The 19,387-nt window shown below is 47.4% G+C and overlaps 1 protein-coding gene across 1 annotated transcript in view; it reads right to left on the reverse strand.

Moving 5' to 3' along the window:
- The window catches only part of GCH1 (GTP cyclohydrolase 1), a 37,461-nt gene extending 18,673 nt beyond the window's left edge, over positions 1 to 18,788 (reverse strand). Inside the window, exons 1-2 of the mRNA XM_033166313.1 lie at positions 18,328 to 18,788; positions 370 to 479 (exon numbers count right to left, since the gene is read on the reverse strand). Of these exons, the coding sequence (XP_033022204.1) occupies positions 370 to 479; positions 18,328 to 18,673 (456 nt within the window). The 5' untranslated portion in view covers positions 18,674 to 18,788. The remainder of the gene's footprint in view (positions 1 to 369; positions 480 to 18,327) is intronic.
- Positions 18,789 to 19,387: the final 599 nt, after the last annotated feature.

A 19,387-nucleotide genomic window follows, 5' to 3' on the forward strand; every position in this document is an offset into this window, starting at 1 on the left:
CCCTGTGGAACGGCCACCCATCAGATGTCTAAGAGATAAACAACTACCTGACTTTTAGAAGACACCTGAAGACAACCCTGTTTAGGGAAGTTTTCAATGTTTTATCACTTTAATAATAATAATAATAATAATAATAAGAAGAAGAAGAAGAAGAAGAAGAAGAAGTGACATTTTAATGTATTTTAATCGTTGTTGGAAGCCACCCAAAGTGGCTGGGGAAACCCAGCCGGATGGGCGGGGTACAAACAATAAATTATTATTATTATTATTATTATTATTATTATTATTATTAACACGCCTGCTCATTCTGTGTGTGTGGTTTGTGTTTTTTAAAAAAAGCGAAAAATGGGAATGGAAGTCAAAAATTACCTTTCCCACAAATGGAACCAGGTGGTGCTCGCACATCGAAAACATGTCTATGTCCTTCACGATCACCATTTCGTCGTGATCTTCATCAAATATGGCATCGTTTAGTACATCTGAAATTAAGCAAATCACATTAGTAGTGACCAAGTTGCTACTGATTACGGTGAAGGAAGAACGTTGCGTTTTGACTGCTTCCGCCCTCACTGTTCCCAGCTGGGTCGTTGCCAAACCAAATCATAGAATCCTAGAATCCTAGAGTTGGAAGAGACCCCAAGGGCCATCCAGTCCAACCCCCTGCCAAGCAGGAAACACCATCAAAGCATTCCTGACAGATGGCTGTCAAGCCTCCGCTTCAAGACCTCCAAAGAAGGAGACTCCACCACACTCCTTGGCAGCAAATATCTGGTCTCGATTCTTGTTTGGCCCAATTATATATCGTATTTCTGCACATTTGTACGTCTGTGACGCAGGCACAGATTTCTTCATCTGGCTGGCTTATTCATCTAATAAGTCTCATCATCAGAAGCCCTGGGCAATGACTTCTGTTTGCAAATGGAGCTTTCCGTTTCCACTCCCCCCCCCACACACACAATGCCCCCCAGAACTGGTTAAGACCCTGCAGAACAGTGTGCAAGGTGTTACGGAAATTATGGGGGGGGGGGGTTTCACCTAAGCAAAGTCTCCTCCTGAGTAAACTCATTTGGGGTATGGAGTGATGCCCTTAAGGGGACCCATCTCTCCGCCATGATCCAGTAGGCGAGAGACCACGTGCACAGGGAGATGCCTCAGTAGGTAATCTCTGGGTGCTTCAGGAAGCCACTGGGCTAATATCCCTCAGCTGGAATCCCATTGTTCTCTCCCAGATAAGTGCTCAAGGTATCCTTGCCAATACTTAACACCCATTCACATTGGCCCAGGGCTATCTCCCTGATATTGCTCTGTTTCCCCCATATGCTAATCTTGTTTTTCCTATATGTAAATCATGTATAACCCTTCCCTTTCGTGATGTAGTGATGATGTAGTAATGATGTTTCCAAACTGTATTCTGGGATATGATATTCTGCAGTTTTGAATGTAACCTATTGCGCAATAAACCCTGTCTTGTCCTTTGCTCCAGTGGCTGGACTTCTTTTATTTAACTCCGCAGAAACCAGTGGGCTTATCCCCCAAGGGCCAGGTGGCTGGGCAGTTCCACACCTGGGATTTTTCCGTTACAAAGGGAAGAGAAGTGAGGTTGTTCTGCCTGGCAAGCTAAGGTGCTTGCACTGACACAACAATCCCCGTCCCTTTTAAAACAAGCGTCTAGTCCTCATAGAGCTAAATTACCTCTGGCAACATGGGCCTGTGGCTACAGAATTATTTAGTTATTATCTGCTTAATTTATAGACTGCCCTTTATCCAAAGATCCCGCAGCAGTGCACAACATTAAGAACATAATGCTAATAATGATAATAATATATTTTTTCCTTATACCCCGTCCTCCCCAGCCAGGGCATGGCTCAGGGCGGCTAACAACAAATATAAATTACAATAAAACGTAATAGAAAAAAACAAAAACAGTTAATTAAAATACAGCTTAAAAAAACAGCTTAAATAATAACAGGCCTCCCCCACCACTGCCCCCATTTAACAGGCCATAGATTATTTAATGACCAAAGGCCATAAATAAAGAGGAATGCTTTCACCTGGCACCTAAAGACATGTAATGTTAGCACCAGGTGAGGCTCTCTGGGGACAGCATTCCACAATGAGGGGGGCCATCACAGAAAAGGCTCTGTCTTGTGCTGCAAACCTCCGGAGTTCTCGAGGAAGAGGCGCACAAAGAAAGGCCTGAGATGATAATTGCAGGGTCTGGATCTATTCCTATTTGGAGAGGTGGTCCTTGAGGAATTGAGGTCCTGAGGCTTTATAACCAGCACTTTGAACTGGGCCCAGAAACTAATTGGCAGCCAGTGCAGTCAGGCCAGGATCGGTGATAAATCCTCACACCATCTTGCACCGGTGAGCAGAGGCATAGGAAGGTCAGGTGGTACCCGGTGCGGAAAATTTCTTGCCACCACCCCCATTGATTCCCCCCCCTGCAAAAATGGTTTTATGTTATTTCATATTTTCTTACAAAGGAATAATAACAAGTAATAATAATAATAAACTTTTATTTATATCCCGCCCTCCCCGGCCGAAGTCGGGCTCAGGGTGGCTAACATCAGATACATAACATTGGTATAAAAGCAAACAATAATTAAATTACCTCCTAAAAAGATCTCAAAATCAAATTAAAGTCTAATTAGATGGCTTTCCACAGGGTTAGGGTTGGGAACAGTAAGTGCTCCACTGAACTGAAATTTCAGCCTTCACGACATAGGAAAACAGCCAAGTGAACAGCTATTTTGGTGGAGGAGGGTCAAGATATTAACCGATATGCATGAAATTTCATATATAGCTATATAATCCCTAGTATAGTAAGATAAGACCTTTAGAGCAGGCATTTAAAAAAAAGTTTTTTATGAACCGCCCTAGTAGGGCAGTAATTGTTCCTTGATAATTTGTCACCCCCTCCATTATGGAATGAGGGGTGACCCGCCCCCTATGCCCCCCCTTGCTACGCCCCTGCCGGTGAGCAACCTGGCTGCCAAATTCTGCATCAACCAAAATTTCCAAGCAGTCTTCAGGGGCGGCCCTACGTTTAACGCATTGCAGTAATCTAACCTTGAGGTTACCACAGCACAGACAACAGTAGTTAGGCTATCCCTGTCCAGATAGGGGCATAGCTGGGCCACCAGCCGAAGCTGACGGAAGACACCTGAGCCTCGAGTGACAGCAAAGGATCCAGGGGCCCTGTTAGACTTAGATCTGAGAGCTTTTAGTTTGTGTCTCAGCTTAGGGAGCTTATACAGAGTCAGACCACAGACCCACCTAGGTCAGTATTATCGACCCTGACTGGACGCAACCATGCCCACTATACCTGAAGGAGCATCTTCACCCCCCATCGTTCTGCCCAGACACTGAGGTCCAGCACCGAGGGCCTTCTGGTGGTTCCCTCACTGCGAGGTTACAGGGAACCAGGCAGAGGGTCTTCTCGGTGGTGGCGCCCACCCTGTGGAACGCCCTCCCATCAAATGTCAAAGAAATAAACACCTATCTGACTTTTAGAAGGCATCTGAAGGCAGACCTGTTTAGGAAAGCTTTTAATATTTGATGAATTACTGTATTTTAATATTTTGCTGGAAGCCGCCCAGAGTGGCTAGGGAAACCCAGCCAGATGGGCATGGGTATAAATAATAAAATCTGAAGAAGTGTGCATGCACACGAAAGCTCATACCAGGAACAAACTCAGTTGGTCTCTAAGGTGCTACTAGAAAGAATTTTCGATTTTGTTTTGACTATGGCAGACCAACACGGCTACCCACCTGTAACTAAAATTATTATTATTATTATTATTATTATTATTATTATTATTATTATTACTACAGACAGGGCACTCTCCTAAGTCCTTCCTGGGAAATGGCAGCAATTGAACCTGCAACCAAGCATGCAGAGGTAGATGTTCTGAAGCTGGCCCTCATCCCCTTTTGCAACGAGGCTGCCATGACCTCACCGAGCAACAGCTTTGTCTCAGTTCTCCATCTGTAAAATGGGTACAGCAGCTGCCTCCCTCGCAAACTGTAAAGCAGATGGGGAAAGTCGGAAGAGGCGGCAGCAGAACCGCACGTTTTCTGCCGTCTGGAATTTTTCCACTCTGGGTTACCTGCCCTCAGGAGGGAGGGAGGGGAAGGAAGGAAGTCAATGCATAAATGTGTAGCCGGATTTCGTTTTGTACTTTTTTTTTACACAGTTCCTGTGCAAGAGCCAATCTGAATAAGAACAAAAGGGCTTTCGGGCAGCGGTCCCCACCCTCGGAGACCATCAAAAGCTCCCTGCCCCTTTCTCCAAGTGACTCAAAAGCTAATATAAAACAACCTACAGCTGTGCTAGACGCCTTTTCTTTTACAGCTTCCTCTGACACAAACACAGACGCACAGATACCCCTCGCAAACACGGCCACCGATGCCTATTGAGCTGCCATTTGGGGCTGATGGTGATATGCTATCGCGGGCGGTTTTAATTTCCTGTGCGCAGCCAGACGGAGGCAGGTAACCCTGGCGACCAGGGATGGAGCCGCTGTCGGCTCCTCTGTCATGTCCATCACCAGGAAGTGTCTGGAGAAGGCGGGGGGCCCTTCCAAGCGAGTACAAAGGGCAGCCGCGATTACGTTTGCCTCTGGCCAACTGCCTTCCCGTAAGGCAAGCTTTGCCAGCCTGGTGCCCTCCAAATGTTGTGCGTCACAGCTCCCGTCAATCAGCTCCGGCTGCGTGACTGATGGGGACTTCAAAGGCCTCCAGGGCAAGTGTATGGAGAAAAGTTTCTCTCCTAACACCAGGAGAGCAAATGAAGTGGGATGTTGGAAGATTCAGGACAGATAAATAAAGGGTGCCTTCGTGCAGTGTGCAGAGTTACATCTGTGGAACTCTCTTCCGCAGGAGGCAATGATGGTTGCCAACTTGAATGGCTTTAGGAGAGGACTGGACAAATTCAGGAAGGAGGGGTAATCGGTGGGCACTAGCCGTTTTGGCTATGCTCTGCCTCCACAGTTGGAAGCAGTAATATTATTATTATTATTATTATTATTATTATTATTACCACTGTATTCCGCTCTGGTCAGACCTCACCTGGAATACTGTGTCCAGTTCTGGGCACCACAGTTCAAGAAGGATACTGACAAGCTGGAACGTGTCCAGAGGAGGGCAACCAAAATGGTCCAAGGCCTGGAAACGATGCCTTATGAGGAACGGCTTAGGGAGCTGGGTATGTTTAGCCCGGAGAAGAGAAGGTTAAGGGGTGATATGATAGCCATGTTCAAATGTATCAAAGGATGTCATCTAGAGGAGGGTGAAAGGTTGTTTTCTGCTGCTCCAGAGAAGCGGACATGGGGCAATGGATTCAAACTCCAAGAAAGAAGATTCCACCTAAACATGAGGAAGAACTTCCTGACAGTAAGAGCTGTTGGACAGTGGAATTTGCTACCAAGGAATGTGGTGGAGTCTCCTTCTGTGGAGGTCTTTAAGCAGAGGCTTGACAGGAATGCTTTGATGGTGTTTCCTGCTTGGCAGGGGGTTGGACTGGATGGCCCTTGGGGTCTCTTCCAACTCTAGGATTCTAGGATTCTAACAGGCAGAGAGCCTTCTCGGCAGTGGTGCCCTCCCTGTGGAATGCCCTCCCATCAGATGCCAAGGAGATACAGAACTACACAACTTTTACAAGACATCTGAAGACAGCCCTGTATCAGGAGGTTTTTAAAGTTTGACACTTTATTGTGTTTTTATATGTGTGGGAAACTACCCTGAGTATAAATAATAAAAAAGTTGTTGTTGTTGTTGTTAGTCATCCATTTGACTGGCTTGCCCCAGCCACTCTGTGTTTTTTATATTTTGCTAGAAGATGCCCAATCAAACATTAAAAACTTCGCACCCGTTGCTGGTGTAAACAGAAAATCCCAGGTGTGGAACTGCCCAGGCACCTGGCCCTTAGGGATAAGCCCACTGGTTTCTGCGGAGTTAAATAAAAGAAGTCCAGCCACTGGAGCAAGGACAAGACAGGGTTTATTGCGCAATAGGTCACAGTCAAAACTGCACACCCAGAGCAGCGTTACAAGAACTTTTAAAAACTCCTATCATATCCCAGAATACAGTTTGGAAACATCATCACTTACATCACGAAAAGGGGAGGGTTATACATGATTAACATATAGGAAAAACAAGATTAGCATATGGGGGAAACAGAGCAATATCAGGGAGATAGCCCTGGGCCAATGTGAATGGTTGTTAAGTATTGGCAAGGATACCTTGAGCACTTATCTGGGAGAGAACAATGGGATTCCGGTTGAGGGATATTAGCCCAGCGGATTCCTGAAGCACCCAGAGATTACCTGCTGAGGCATTTCCCTGTGCACGTGGTCTCTCGCCTACTGGATCGTGGCAGAGAGATGGGTTCCCTTAAGGGCATCACTCCATACCCCAATGAGTTTGCTAGGGAGGAGACTTTGCTTGGGTGACCCCCCCCCCATAATTTCCGTAACACTGGAAGCCGCAGGAGGGGAGAGGGTTTTTTATGCATGAATCCTACTCGCTGGTTTCCCACAGGCACCTGGCTGTGGCCTTGGGAGAATGGGGTGCTGGACCAGATGGGCCATTGGCCTGATCCAGCGGGCTCTGTTTATGTTCTCATGAGCACAGCAGGTCGGGGAAGGCCACTCACTCTCTGTAAAATGGCTACAAAACTGCCTACCTCACAAGGCCGTTGTGCGAATGAACTCAATCATGATTTTTATACCCTGGTGCAGAAATAACGGACGGAAACACCACCATCGTATTAGCAGCGGTTGTTACGCCTGCTATTAAGAAGGTGCCGCTTAGGAACCAGAGTAAACAAGCGAAGGAAACTGGACTTCCTGCAAAATTGAAATGCTTTTAAGTCCTACTGAAATCAAACGCGAACAGGAATGTGATCCTAACCCAGTCTACACAGATGTTGTTAAGTCTTATCGAGTCCAACAGGACTTACTCCCAGCTAAAACCACAGCAAGGCCGCACCGAACTCAATAGAATTTAACTTCTGTGTGATGTTTTGGACGGGACCCCAGGGGTCATCCAATCCAACCCCCTGAAATGCCTTTGCCTACAACAAACAGAGCATCCGCAGCTAGGGTATTTAGAGCATGTGCGGAGTGCAAACTCCCCATCGGCAGAAGTGACGTTGGATGAAAGAGAGGATCCGCAACAGTTGGGAGAAGATAAAACCTGAATAGGAAGGGAAGAGAATCGCCCATGATTTGGAGCCTTTGCGTCAGAGGTAAAAGAGCCTGTTGCTATAGGAACTATTTGCATGGCTTTAATGTCGCTCGGGAGGCGAGCGAAAAGGAAAAGTCTTGACAGCCATAATGGGGCTGAAGAGGCTGCATTTACAGCCTTCAGGGCAGGTTAAGGGAAGACACAAAATGGCTAGGACGGAAGGCTCTCGGGTGCATTTGCATTCTCCAGCCGCAGCAGGAATAACCAAAACCACGAGACGTTTATGAAGTTGCCTCAAACGCTGGAGCCGAAACATCAGCCAGCAATGCTTATCGGGGCTCAGGCTAGGTTGCATGTGCGCAAACCCATGCGCCAAAGAGGGCTCTCCTCAAAACTCCTGGCTCTTGTCCTTACACCTCCCATCATCTCTGCCCTCTGTGGATGGGACTCCTTAAGTTTCCCTGACTTGGACAAAGGCCAGTTCAGAAGTACAATGAATGGGTGGGTGGAACATCCACGTAACTGGCAAGAGTTGTACTGTGCTACAGTGGGGGTCCTCAACCTTTCAATGCCGGTGGGAGCATAAGATTTTCAAGCAAGTGCCACAGGCACCGCATCCTTTGGACTCTTAAAAGGTAAAGGGACCCCTGACCATTAGGTCCAGTCGTGTCCGATTCTGGGGTTGCGGCGCTCATCTCGCGTTAATGGCCGAGGGAGCCAGCGTACAGCTTCCGGGTCATGTGGCCAGCATGACAAAGCCGCTTCTGGCGAACCAGAGCAGCGCACGGAAACGCCGTTTACCTTCCCGCCGGAGCGGTACCTATTTATCTACTTGCACTTTGACGTGCTTTCAAACTGCTAGGTGGGCAGGAGCTGGGACCAAGCAACGGGAGCTGACCCCGTCGCGGGGATTCGAACCGCCGACCTTCTGATCAGCAAGCCCTAGGCTCTGTGGTTTTACCCACAGCGCCACCCGCGTCCAGTTTGGTCTCTTAAGAACATTATAAAAGAGGCTGCTGGCCCATCTTGCCGGTATCTAGTTCTGGGCACTGTTGGTGAATGGGTACATGGAGCTGGACCTCACTGGGCTTCTTGCACCAACTAGAGAACGCCAGGCGGCAACGTTCTCCCCCACAAGCGACTCTCGGGATGATTCATCACTCCTTTCCCGATGCGCTCCAGGGACACATATCCGAAGATATGTGCGCACAATGCAATAGCAGAGCTCAAACAGAAGCTAGGCATTGGAGGTGTGGATTTCTAAGCAACTTTATTATGTACAAAACAGAAGAAAAGAAATCATGGCTCCTCTCTCCTTCTTCATCTCCGAGAGAGAACAGAAAACCAACAGTACAACATAACGGAACAGTGTAACTGAACTTCCGTTCTCATGACTCCGACAGTATGGAATGTCAACACAGACATGTCAAAACAAAACAAAATATAAAAATATAAAAATTCCTTCCAGTAGCACCTTAGAGACCAACTAAGTTTGTTCTTGGTATGAGCTTTCGTGTGCATGCACACTTCTTCAGATACACTGAAACAGAAGTCACCAGACTCTTATATATAGTGAGAGAGTGAGGAGGGGTATTACTCAGAAGGGTGGTGGGAATGGGTGATTGGCTGATGGGTGTGGAAAACCTGTTGACGACTGTTAACGACTGCAATTGGTCTTACAGGAAAAAGCAAAGGGTGAGGTGGCTAAAAATAGCTTTGTCATGTATAATGAGATAAGAATCCAGTGTCTCTATTCAGACCAAGTCTCTCCATGGTTTTAAGTTTGGTAATTAGTTGCAATTCAGCAACTTCTCTTTCCAGTCTATTTCTGAAATTCCTTTGTAGTAAGACAGCTACTTTGACAGTGAACACATAAACATAAACACACACATAAACATAAACACAGACATGTGATACACTGGAGAAACCAGTCATTAGTAAGCATGGGCCAATGGTACCAAATAGTACGGGAAACAGCCTTACGAGAAAAATTAACCAATAAACTGAAGCTGACACGGGGACAAATAGAAGAAGATGCCTTCACCCCGGTATGGCTCCCCTTTATCACACCTATCCATCCTTAAAGAAATCAGCCCTGAGTGCTGACTGGAAGGACAGATCCTGAAGCTGAGGCTCCAGTACTTTGGCCACCTCATGAGAAGAGAAGACTCCCTGGAAAAGACCCTGATGCTGGGAAAGATGGAGGGCACAAGGAGAAGGGGACAACAGAGGACGAGATGGTTGGACAGTGTTCTTGAAGCTACTAACATGAGTTTGGCCAAACTGTGGGAGGCAGTGGAGGATAGGGGTGCCTGGCGTGCTCTGGTCCATGGGGTCACGAAGAGTCGGACACGACTAAATGACTAAACAAGATGTCCTGTCTCCTCTCCATCTCCTCTTTTCCAGGCTAAACATCCCCAACTCCTCCAAGTGCTCCTCATAAAACATGGTTTCCAGACCCTTGATCATCTTGGCCTCCTGTTATAAAAATTAGGTTCAACACCAGAAGGGAGTCCACGAACCCGGGGGAGAGCCTTAGTAGGGCTCCCCTCCTCTCAGGAGCACTTATGAATAAATAGAGACAATACAAAATCTCCCAAAGCAAGGCGGTAGCCCTTTATTAGAACTGCTGCAGCAGGGTGTCTTGCAAGCAAAAGACCCCTAACAAAGGCACGCAAGCTCCTATATAGACCTTTGAAATTGGCCCCCTCCAGCTCAAGACCACCCCTCCATACATCAGAATTACATCACAAATTGGGAGGGTCTGGTAGCAATGATCTGAGCATCTTGGACCCTGCTCCCATGTCTCCTCTTGCCCTCCACCAAAAACCCATCAAGTGAAACAAAAGATATTTACATTTCCCTATATCCCAGCCAAGTTGAGTAGCTAGAGACAAAGAAATACTTGGTCAGTTGGGAGTCAAAATGGAGTGAGGCCTGTCTGTGCTGTTTTTCAGACACGTGGCCTTATTTGTTTTGGTACATTAATAACAATTATTATATATAAAAATAAAATACCTTAAAATTCTTACAACACTCCCACCTCTGCACATATTCCAGCCTTGTCAACATCCTTCTTAAATTGTGGCGCCCAGAACGGGACACAGTATTCCAGGTGGGGTCTGACCACGGTACTGTGACTATTCCCATCAAAGTAATTTCCCATCAAAGGGGGGGGGGCACCCTGAATTTTCCCCATCTCTGCTTCATCAACAGTGCTTGCAAGGAAGTCTTATAGTTCTAAACATAAACACCATAGAACAAAACTTGCCTTCAGAAGAAAATATTACTGGTTACAAAGTTTTACTCCTTTCTTATCCCCCCCCCCATATTTTTTTTTACAGCTTAACTGTAAAAAAGAAAGTAAAAAATTATGCCAACACAACAAAAAATTCTGAAAAATAAAAAAAAGAGCTTTGGTAAGTTTACTTTTCATGAGAGTCAAATTAAGGCACTTTCCCCAAATGCATTGACAGTTTAAACAAGCTGAAGACACGGCAGATCGTTCAGAGACAATAAAAGGCTTTAAGAGACACCTGGTCGAAATTGCAGTCTTTCTTCACTCCACTTTCCTGCCAAAACGGTATTTCCAAGAAGGGTGACGTAAAAGAGGCAACAGGGTTTGCTTCTGCCATCAGTGTCTCTAATGAGGTCTGGAATCATGCGCCGAGCCCCAAATGGAATCAATTGTTCGGAAAGCATCTGCTAGTTCCTCCATCAACATTGGCAGCCGAGAAAAGAGGTCTAATTTAATTCACATTTGTGACTGTACACAGTGCAAGTGGAAACAGGAGGGCAGAGTCAGGATTTATTCTGCCACTCTCAAGGCAGACAGACACACTTGTCTCTTTTGCACAAATCCTTTGGCACAAAACTATCCACTGTGGAAATTGTCCGGTTCGGTTTTGTATTTTTGAATGTCTTCTATTTTGCTTATGAGTGGTTTCGTTATGTTTGCAGTTATGTGTATTTTCAGGTTGGAACCAGTCCTGTCCTGAGCACGTTTCTGAACTTTGGAAAGGCAGCAAACAAACGATATACAGCGTATATTCTAGCCAAGCTTCTAATATTGTGGCTTTGAAGAACCGCAAGCATTCTGGAGAGATTTAACCACATTTGACTCCTCTTTTCGACCTCCTCTTTTACCAGTTTCCCAAATTCCTCGGGTGTTTCTTCCTTTGAAGTGAAATGGAAATATGCTGCACTTTCTTGGCAATTGCCCTTTTACATATATATTGAATTTGATAGCACTATGGCCACTATCCGCATTTGGTTCAACAACATTTACATCTGGCACCAGATCCTGAGAGTCCCTTAAGATTACTTCACCTGTGTCCAGATCCATGATCTACTGTTCTCAAGTATCGCATCAAGAAAATGGAAAGTGGTACACCAAGTGAGCTGAACCACTGATTAATAATATTATTATTAATAATAATAATTTATTATTTGTACTTCGCCCATCTGGCTGGGTCTCCCCAGCCACTCTGGAAGGCTTCCAACAAATATTAAAATGCATTAAAATGTCACAGATTAAAAACTTCCCTAAAAATCGCAAGTGATTCTCAAAAGAGTGATCTGCAATGCACTTCCAGGTGGTTCAACAGGCAGAAGTCAGTAAGCTGTTGCCATTGCCGCTTTATTGGTTCGTGATGGTTGCTCAGCAGCTAAGTGCACACGGCTAGACCTTACAACACAAAAAAGCAAACAAACAGACAAGTGGCAGGCAGCTGCAGCGCTAACTCCAAACCCTGTATAGCAGTTTAATGCAGAGCAAGAATTTTGAAGCATTTGGCTTGCTGCCCCTTTGGCGGAAGCAGTTCTGAATTTGTCCTGGGTGTGGCTCCTGTCCAGGACGGACAAAAATGCAAGCAAGGGCAAAGTGATTGGGACAAAATACCCAACTCACTTTACATGTTTCAAAAAAACATGCAAAGGACCCCTGGACGGTTAAGTCCAGTCAAAGACTATGGGGTTGGGACACTCATTGTCATGATATTATTACAAGCCGAGCTGCAAAAGCTGCAGCAGCTAGGCCAGCATGACTATGTGTCTGTTTTTATCCTGTGGCAAAGCTACCAGTCCTACCAGTTATCTCACACACGTGATGTTTTTGTACTTTACTATTGTATTTTACTTTCGTTTCTGGCTTGAGAGATGCCGGACATGCTAATGCACAGCTCTGTCTTACTGAGCTGGAAAGCAGAGGCATACTCTGCATCTTATCTATAATAAAGTAATTTAGCCTTAATGGCTTGTGTGCGTTGTTCTTCATGCTGGGGAACAATCGCATATGAATGTGCCCCTGGACTCGAGTAGCCAGGAGTGCACGCAGGCTTCGTCCCTACCTGGGGGTCAGTCTCACAACTTGCCCCCGCAGGACGTTTCCGAACACTCATATCACTTTTCATGTCGAGGGAGCTGGCGTTTGTCCACAGATAGTTTTCCGGGTCATGTGGCCAGCAGGCCTAAACCACTTCTGACGCAACAGGACACCACAACAGAAACCAGAGCGTACAGAAACGCCGTTTACCTTCCCACCGCAGCGGTACCTATTTATCTACTTGCACTGGCGTGCTTTCGAACTGCTAGGTTGGCAGGAGCTGGGACAGAGAAATGGGAGATCACTCCGTTGCAGGGATTTGAACCGCCGACCTTCTGATCGGCAAGCCCAAGAGGCTCGGTGTTTTAGACCACAGCGCCACCTGCATCCCAACTTTGCATGTATGCTCATGTGGTCTGTACAGTGGTACCTCTGGTTAAGTACCTAAATCGTTCCGGAGGTCCGTTCTTAACCTGAAGCACCACTTTAGCTAATGGGGCCTCCCGCTGCCGCTGCGCTGCCAGAGCACGATTTCTGTTCTTATCCTGAAGCAAAGTTCTTAACCTGAAGCGCTATTTCTGGGTTAGCGGAGTCTGTAACCTGAAGCGTATGTAACCCGAGGTCCCACTGTACTGGTGGTCACTGACCATGAAAAAGAGTTATCGGAGTGGGTGGCCTGATGAACAATGGGATTACGGCACTCACCTGACCTCATCCGCACTGCTAACCTAACAAGGCAGCAACAAGTTTGGTGTTGTGCAAGCAGTGCTAGAAACCCAGATATATAAGGTAGGTGCCAAATTGCACCTTAAACCTGGGTTACAGTCTCCACAATGGCATGTCCAATCGCCAGGGGGTTGGGTCTGATGACCCCTTCCTACAATGCTTGTTGTTGTTCTTCAGTCGTTCAGTCGTGTCCGACTCTTCGTGACCCCATGGACCAGAGCACGCCAGGCACACCTATCCTTCACTGCCTCTCGCAGTTTGGCCAAACTCATGTTAGTAGCTTCGAGAACACTGTCCAACCATCTCGTCCTCTGTCACCCCCTTCTCCTTGTGCCCTCCATCTTTCCCAACATCAGGGTTTTTTCCAGGGAGTCTTCCCTTCTCATGAGGTGGCCAAAGTACTGGAGCCTCAACTTCAGGATCTGTCCTTCTAGTGAGCACTCAGGGCTGATTTCTTTAAGAATGGATAGGTTTGATCTTCTTGCAGTCCATGGGACTCTCAAGAGTCTCCTCTTCATGGATCACTGCCTTGTCGTGGCGAAGGGGCTTGAATTACTCAGGGAAGCTATGGACAGGTCAAGATGGACAGGTCATAGTGGAGAGTTTGGACCAAACGTGATCCACCTGGAGGAGGAACTGGCAAGCCACTCCAGTATCCCTGCCAAGAAAACTCCATGGACATAGACAACAGGCTACAATGCTAAGATTCTATTATCTTAACTACAATCTGCTGGGATAGCTCAGTCGGTACAGCATGAGACTCTTAACCTCAGGCTCATGGGTTCAAGCCCCACATGGGACAAAACATTCCTGCATTGCAGGGGTTTTGAGTAGAGGACCCTCGTGGTCCCTTCCGGCTCTACAATTCTACGAGTCCATTGCTCGACTGCAGCTTGCTCTTACCACAATTCACTCGTCCCAGTATGCAAGGAGGAGGAACGCACACAGCGGAAATGGAAACGGAATTAACTAGGGACTAAGGTGGAGGTTTTTAAGCTGTGGTTGTGTTGTAAGAATTTTAAGGTATTTTATTTATATATAATAATTGTTATTAATGTACCAAAACAAATAAGGCCACATGTCTGAAAACCAGCACAGGAAGACAGGCCTCACTCCCAACTGACCAAGTATTTCTTTGTCTCGGGAACAAAGGGGGGGGGTTGCCCCTCCAGCTACTCAGCAGCCCTCTGCCTGAGTGATAACCTCTGGCATCCTGATATCTGAGTGTCAGACAAAAGGGTGTGATTAACTTGGCTGGGATATAGGGAAATGTAAATATCTTTTGTTTCACCTGATGGGTTTTTGGTGGAGGGCGAGAGGAGACATGGGGGCAGGGTCCAAGATGCTCAGATCACTGTTACGTACCAGACCCTCCCAATTTGTGATGTAATGTATGAAGGGGTGGTCTTGAGCTGGAGGGGGGGGCAATTTCAAAAATCTATATAGGAGCTTGTGTGCCTTTGTTCATGCTTGCAAAAACACCCTGCTCCAGCAGTAAAAAAATAAAGGGCTACCGCCTTGCTTTGGGAGATTTTGTAATGTCTCTATTTATTCATAACTGCTCCTGAGAGGAGGGGAGCCCTACGAAGGCTCTCCCCCGGGTTCATGGACTCCCTTCTGGGGTTGAACCTAATTTTTATAACAGGTTGCCAACCTGGTCTCCACGTAGTCGCCATTGGACCTCTGTCAGTAGCAAAATGTGCCTGGTGCCTGGCTAATTTCTGCTCTGAACTCCCCTCCACCTTGACCCTCCCAGTGACGCAGCTGGAAGGAGGGGATGGGGACAGCACAGCCCCGAGAGGACACCACCCACTAAGATTCTGATCCAGCTGTGAAAAAGGAGAAATCCATGCTAGGGATCGTTGGGGAAAAGATCCAGAATAAAACTACCAAGATCACAATTGCTGTTGTTTAGTCGTGTCCGACTCTTCGTGACCTCATGGACCAGAGCACACCAGGCACTCCTGTCTTCCACTGCCTCCCACAGTTTGGTCAGACTCATGTTAGTAGCTTCGAGAACACTGTCCAACCATCTCGTCCTCTGTCGTCCCCTTCTCCTTGTGCCCTCCATCTTTCCCAACATCAGGGTCTTTTCCAGGGAGTCTTCTCTTCTCATGAGGTGGCCAAAGTACTGGAGCCTCAGCTTCAGGATCTGTCCTTCCAGTGGGCACTCAGGGCTGATTTCCTTCAGAATGGATAGGTTTGATCTTCTTGCAGTCCATGGGACTCTCAAGAGTCTCCTCCAGCACCATAATTCAAAAGCATCCATTCTTTGGCGATCAGCCATGGACAAAGACAACAGGCACTTGCTATAGTGGCATGTAACTCTAAGCCAAGGGTGTCCAAACGTTTTTCAAACAGGGCCAGATTTGATGAAGTGAACATGCGTGAGGGCCGACCAAAGTTGTAATCCGACAGGCGGTCCGGATTAGGCCCCCGAAACAGACTTTGGACAAGCCTGCTCTAAGCCATCATTTATTTTTAGGGAATGGGTCAAGAGTCAGGGACAGGCATTACCATTTTATGCAGAAAATTTCAGAGATTCAATCCTCACAGCTGAAAGAGAGACCCCATCCTGAAACCCTGCTAGTTGGTGTACATACCGATGTTTCCCAAACTTGGGTCTTCGGCTTTTTTTGGACTACAACTCCCATCATCCCCAGCTAGCGAGGCGGAGGTGGAAGGGGGGGAGAAGGACCAGGGACACACCAAAACATGTCGCTCCCGCCTGCTGGGGGAGGGGGGGTGTTCCTGGAGAAGAAGCAGCCCCGTCAGGGTCGATGGGAATTGCAACCTGAAAACAGCTGAAGACCCAAGTTTGGGAAACCCTGGTGTACATAGTACTAATAATAATGCTAATAATAATGTTATTATTTATATATATTTATTGGCCAAACACAACAGTCCTGTTTGAAATCCTGGAGAGCCACTAGTCAGAGGGAGAGGAGAGGGGAAGAGAGAGCGAGGAAGGGAAGCCTGCTCTGAGACCAGACCATCCGCAGATGCTAGTTCAGGGAAGAGCTAAGATTCTTTTTTTTCTTTTTAATTTTTTTAAAAAATAAATCTTTATTGAGAATTATAACATTCATACATTAAAAACAATACACAACAAAACAAACATCACACACACACATAACCATAATACATCAAAAAGAAATTTGAACAAAACAAATCATACATATTCATTCATTCATTCATGCTATCTATTAATAAAATATCAAAATTCACTACTTAAATAAATAAATCATAACTGATCCAAGTTAATCATAAATCATGATACCTAGTTGTAAACTTGACTTAGGCTTCCGCCTGCCCTCCTCCCGGGTTGCTTAATTTACTCGTTACTGCGTTTTCCAATCATTTAACCAAAATTCATGTGAATTTATCAACTTTTTATCTTTCCTTCCCTTTTTTACCAATACAGAATGTTAGAAATGGATCCAAGTTTTTATATTCGGGCACTGGTTTTTCATATATATTCCAAATTTCTCCCATCTTTGATTAAATTTTTAATTACTTAAAATTACCTCTTATCACTTCTGTTAATTTTGCCAAATCCAGGAAGCTAAATAATTTTTCTTGCCATTCCTGTATACTGTACTAGGTACTTCTTGTGTCTTCCAAGAGCTAAGATTCATACCCAGGAGTTTCTAATTCACAACCCGAGGGTGTGTTCATACCAGGGGAAGGGATGTCTTTACCCTATGCAAAGGAGTTCACACCTTGTCTCTAGAGATTAGGAATGGTTTAGCCTTAGGGACTCAGACTTGTGTGAAGCTGGTTGAAGAAACGATGCCCCAGACAGTACTATTTCACAACAAAGTACAGTATATGCTTGCATTCTGGATGGTGTCCCGTGAGCAGGGATTAAAAACCCAGCACTAGAAACACAGCTAGTAAACAGGAGTGTAAACAGGGCCTCGGGTTTCTTAGCTACTTTGCTACGCTGGCGCCATACAAAGTGACCCAGCAGTTTAAAATTGTTTCATTCATTAAAATTGAAGTTTAGTATTAACTTTTAAAGTCATCTTAAAATGGGAGGAGCCTGTAGAAGGCCCCTGGTCCAATCCTTGGAAGCACCTTTAAAGCCCTAAATGGCCTCGGCCCAGTATTCCTGAAGGAGCGTCTCCACCCCCATCATTCTGCCCGGACACTGAGGTCCAGCTCCGAGGGCCTTCTGGAAGTTCCCTCGCTGTGAGAAGCGAAGTTACAGGGAACCAGGCAGAGGATCTTCCTGGTGGTGGCGCCCGCCCTGTGGAACTCCCTCCCACCAGATGTCAAGGAGATAAACAACTGTCTGACTTTTAGAAGGCATCTGAAGGCAGCCCTGTTTAGGGAAGTTTTTAATGTTTGATGTTTTATCGCTTTATTCTTATTAATATTAATATTCTGTTCAGAGCCACCCGGAATGGCTGTGGAAACCCAGCTAGATGGGGAGGGTATAAAAAATTATTGTATTATGACTATGATTATCTCCAGTTATAGCTGGGAAACACTCCTTGTCTGAAATCCTGAAGAGCTGCTGCTGCCAGTCAGTGTGGGCATACTGAGCTAGACAGCTTGACTCTGTACAAGCCAGCTTCTTAAATTCCTGTGTGTTTCCAAAGTAACAATCATTTCACTGGAAATTCACTTCCCCACTTTTGTAATCTTCTGCAGGGTGACCCACGGATGCCCTCATCCCAACTCCTCAAAGGGCCGTAGGCATGTCTCTTTCCCAACCTTTCTCCATTCCGGTGCCCTCTGGCTACTTTGGACTAATACAAGGCCACCAGCCCTGGGCAGCACCGCCTAGTGGGCACTGCAGTCCAAAACAGCTGGAAGGCACTGAGTCTGCTATAATCTACCCCTTGGGAACAGTGAGGGTGCCTGAAAGGACCTACAAGGAGCCCTTTAGGCACATTCATTTATTGGAACCAGAACACTACAGCCAGCTCAAATTGCCCCCAATTTGAGATGAGCAGCCTGCCTACCTCACAGGGCTGTTGGGAACAGGAACAATGCAAAGCACTGGGCGTTTTGTTTTGTTTTCAGTTTGGCGGGGATCTATTCTCCAGGTGTACCCTCGTGCACCGGAGCCCTACTCACCTGTGATGGTCTCTTGGTAGCCTTTGGTGAAGAATTGCATGGCGGTGGCCGCCCTCCAGGGGGTCTTGAGCAGCCCCTGGCGCTCGGGGTCCTCGCCCAGGGCGCGTAGGATGGTGCTGTAGGCGGCGGCCAAGCCGGGCAGGTTCATCTCGTTGTCTTCCTCGCTGCGGGTGCGCTCCTCTCTCCAGCTCTCGAAAGAGCTGGCTGCAGCCTTCGGGCAGCGCGGCGCGTCCGCGGAGGAGCGGCCGGGCAGCGCCTGCGGCGGCTTCTCCGCCAGCGCGTAGCCGTTGTAGCTGGCGGGTCGCAGAGGCTGCTCCAGCAGCGCCCGCGCCTTCACTTTCTCCATCGCTCCGGAACCGGGAGACTTGACCGTGCGGATAGGGAAAACCCTGGAGATCTGGGCTGGGGATCCCCGAGCAGCTCTGCAACCGATCTGGCGACTTTGCGCGCAAAAGGACGCGCGCCCTCAAAGGACCAACACCCCAAGGACTGTGCCCAGTCTCAGACTTAGCGGGCGAGTCTTTCTACCCACGAGGAGCGCAGGGATCCGCAGCGCAGCGTCGTCTCCAGCGCTGGAGACCGTGCGCTAAAACGGGTGACCCGTGCGCCTTGGCGCTGGAGAGGTTGGGAAGTTCCTGGGGGCGCGTGTTCCGGCAGGGAAAAGCGTGGCGCGCCTCGACGGAGGAGGGAAAAGAACACCGATGTCAGGATCCGGCCCTGGCTTTTCCCCGGCTCCACCCTCGGACTTTCCCCCGGCCGGCTCGCCCCACTTTATAGCGCGCCAGGCTTCGGCGCAGCTCCTATTGGGCTCCCCTGCCCGTGCGTCACCCGCCCTGGCAGCCTGTAAGAGGATCAGGCGGCCGGCGAGCTGAGCTCCACGGGCGGAAACGGGAGTAGCGGCGGCCGCCCGGGGGAGCCCAGGCTGGGCCAAGCGGGGACGCGGAGGGGCTTCTGTCGAAGTGGGAGAGGCTGGGTCGCCGTGGGGAGCGCAGGAGAAGCCCGGGTCGTCGCAGGAGGCTGCCTGATGGCTTTTATTTGGTTCATAAGGATCTTTGCGCAC

Source organism: Lacerta agilis, chromosome 1 (assembly GCF_009819535.1).
Source record: "Lacerta agilis isolate rLacAgi1 chromosome 1, rLacAgi1.pri, whole genome shotgun sequence".
Lineage (NCBI taxonomy): Eukaryota > Metazoa > Chordata > Lepidosauria > Squamata > Lacertidae > Lacerta > Lacerta agilis.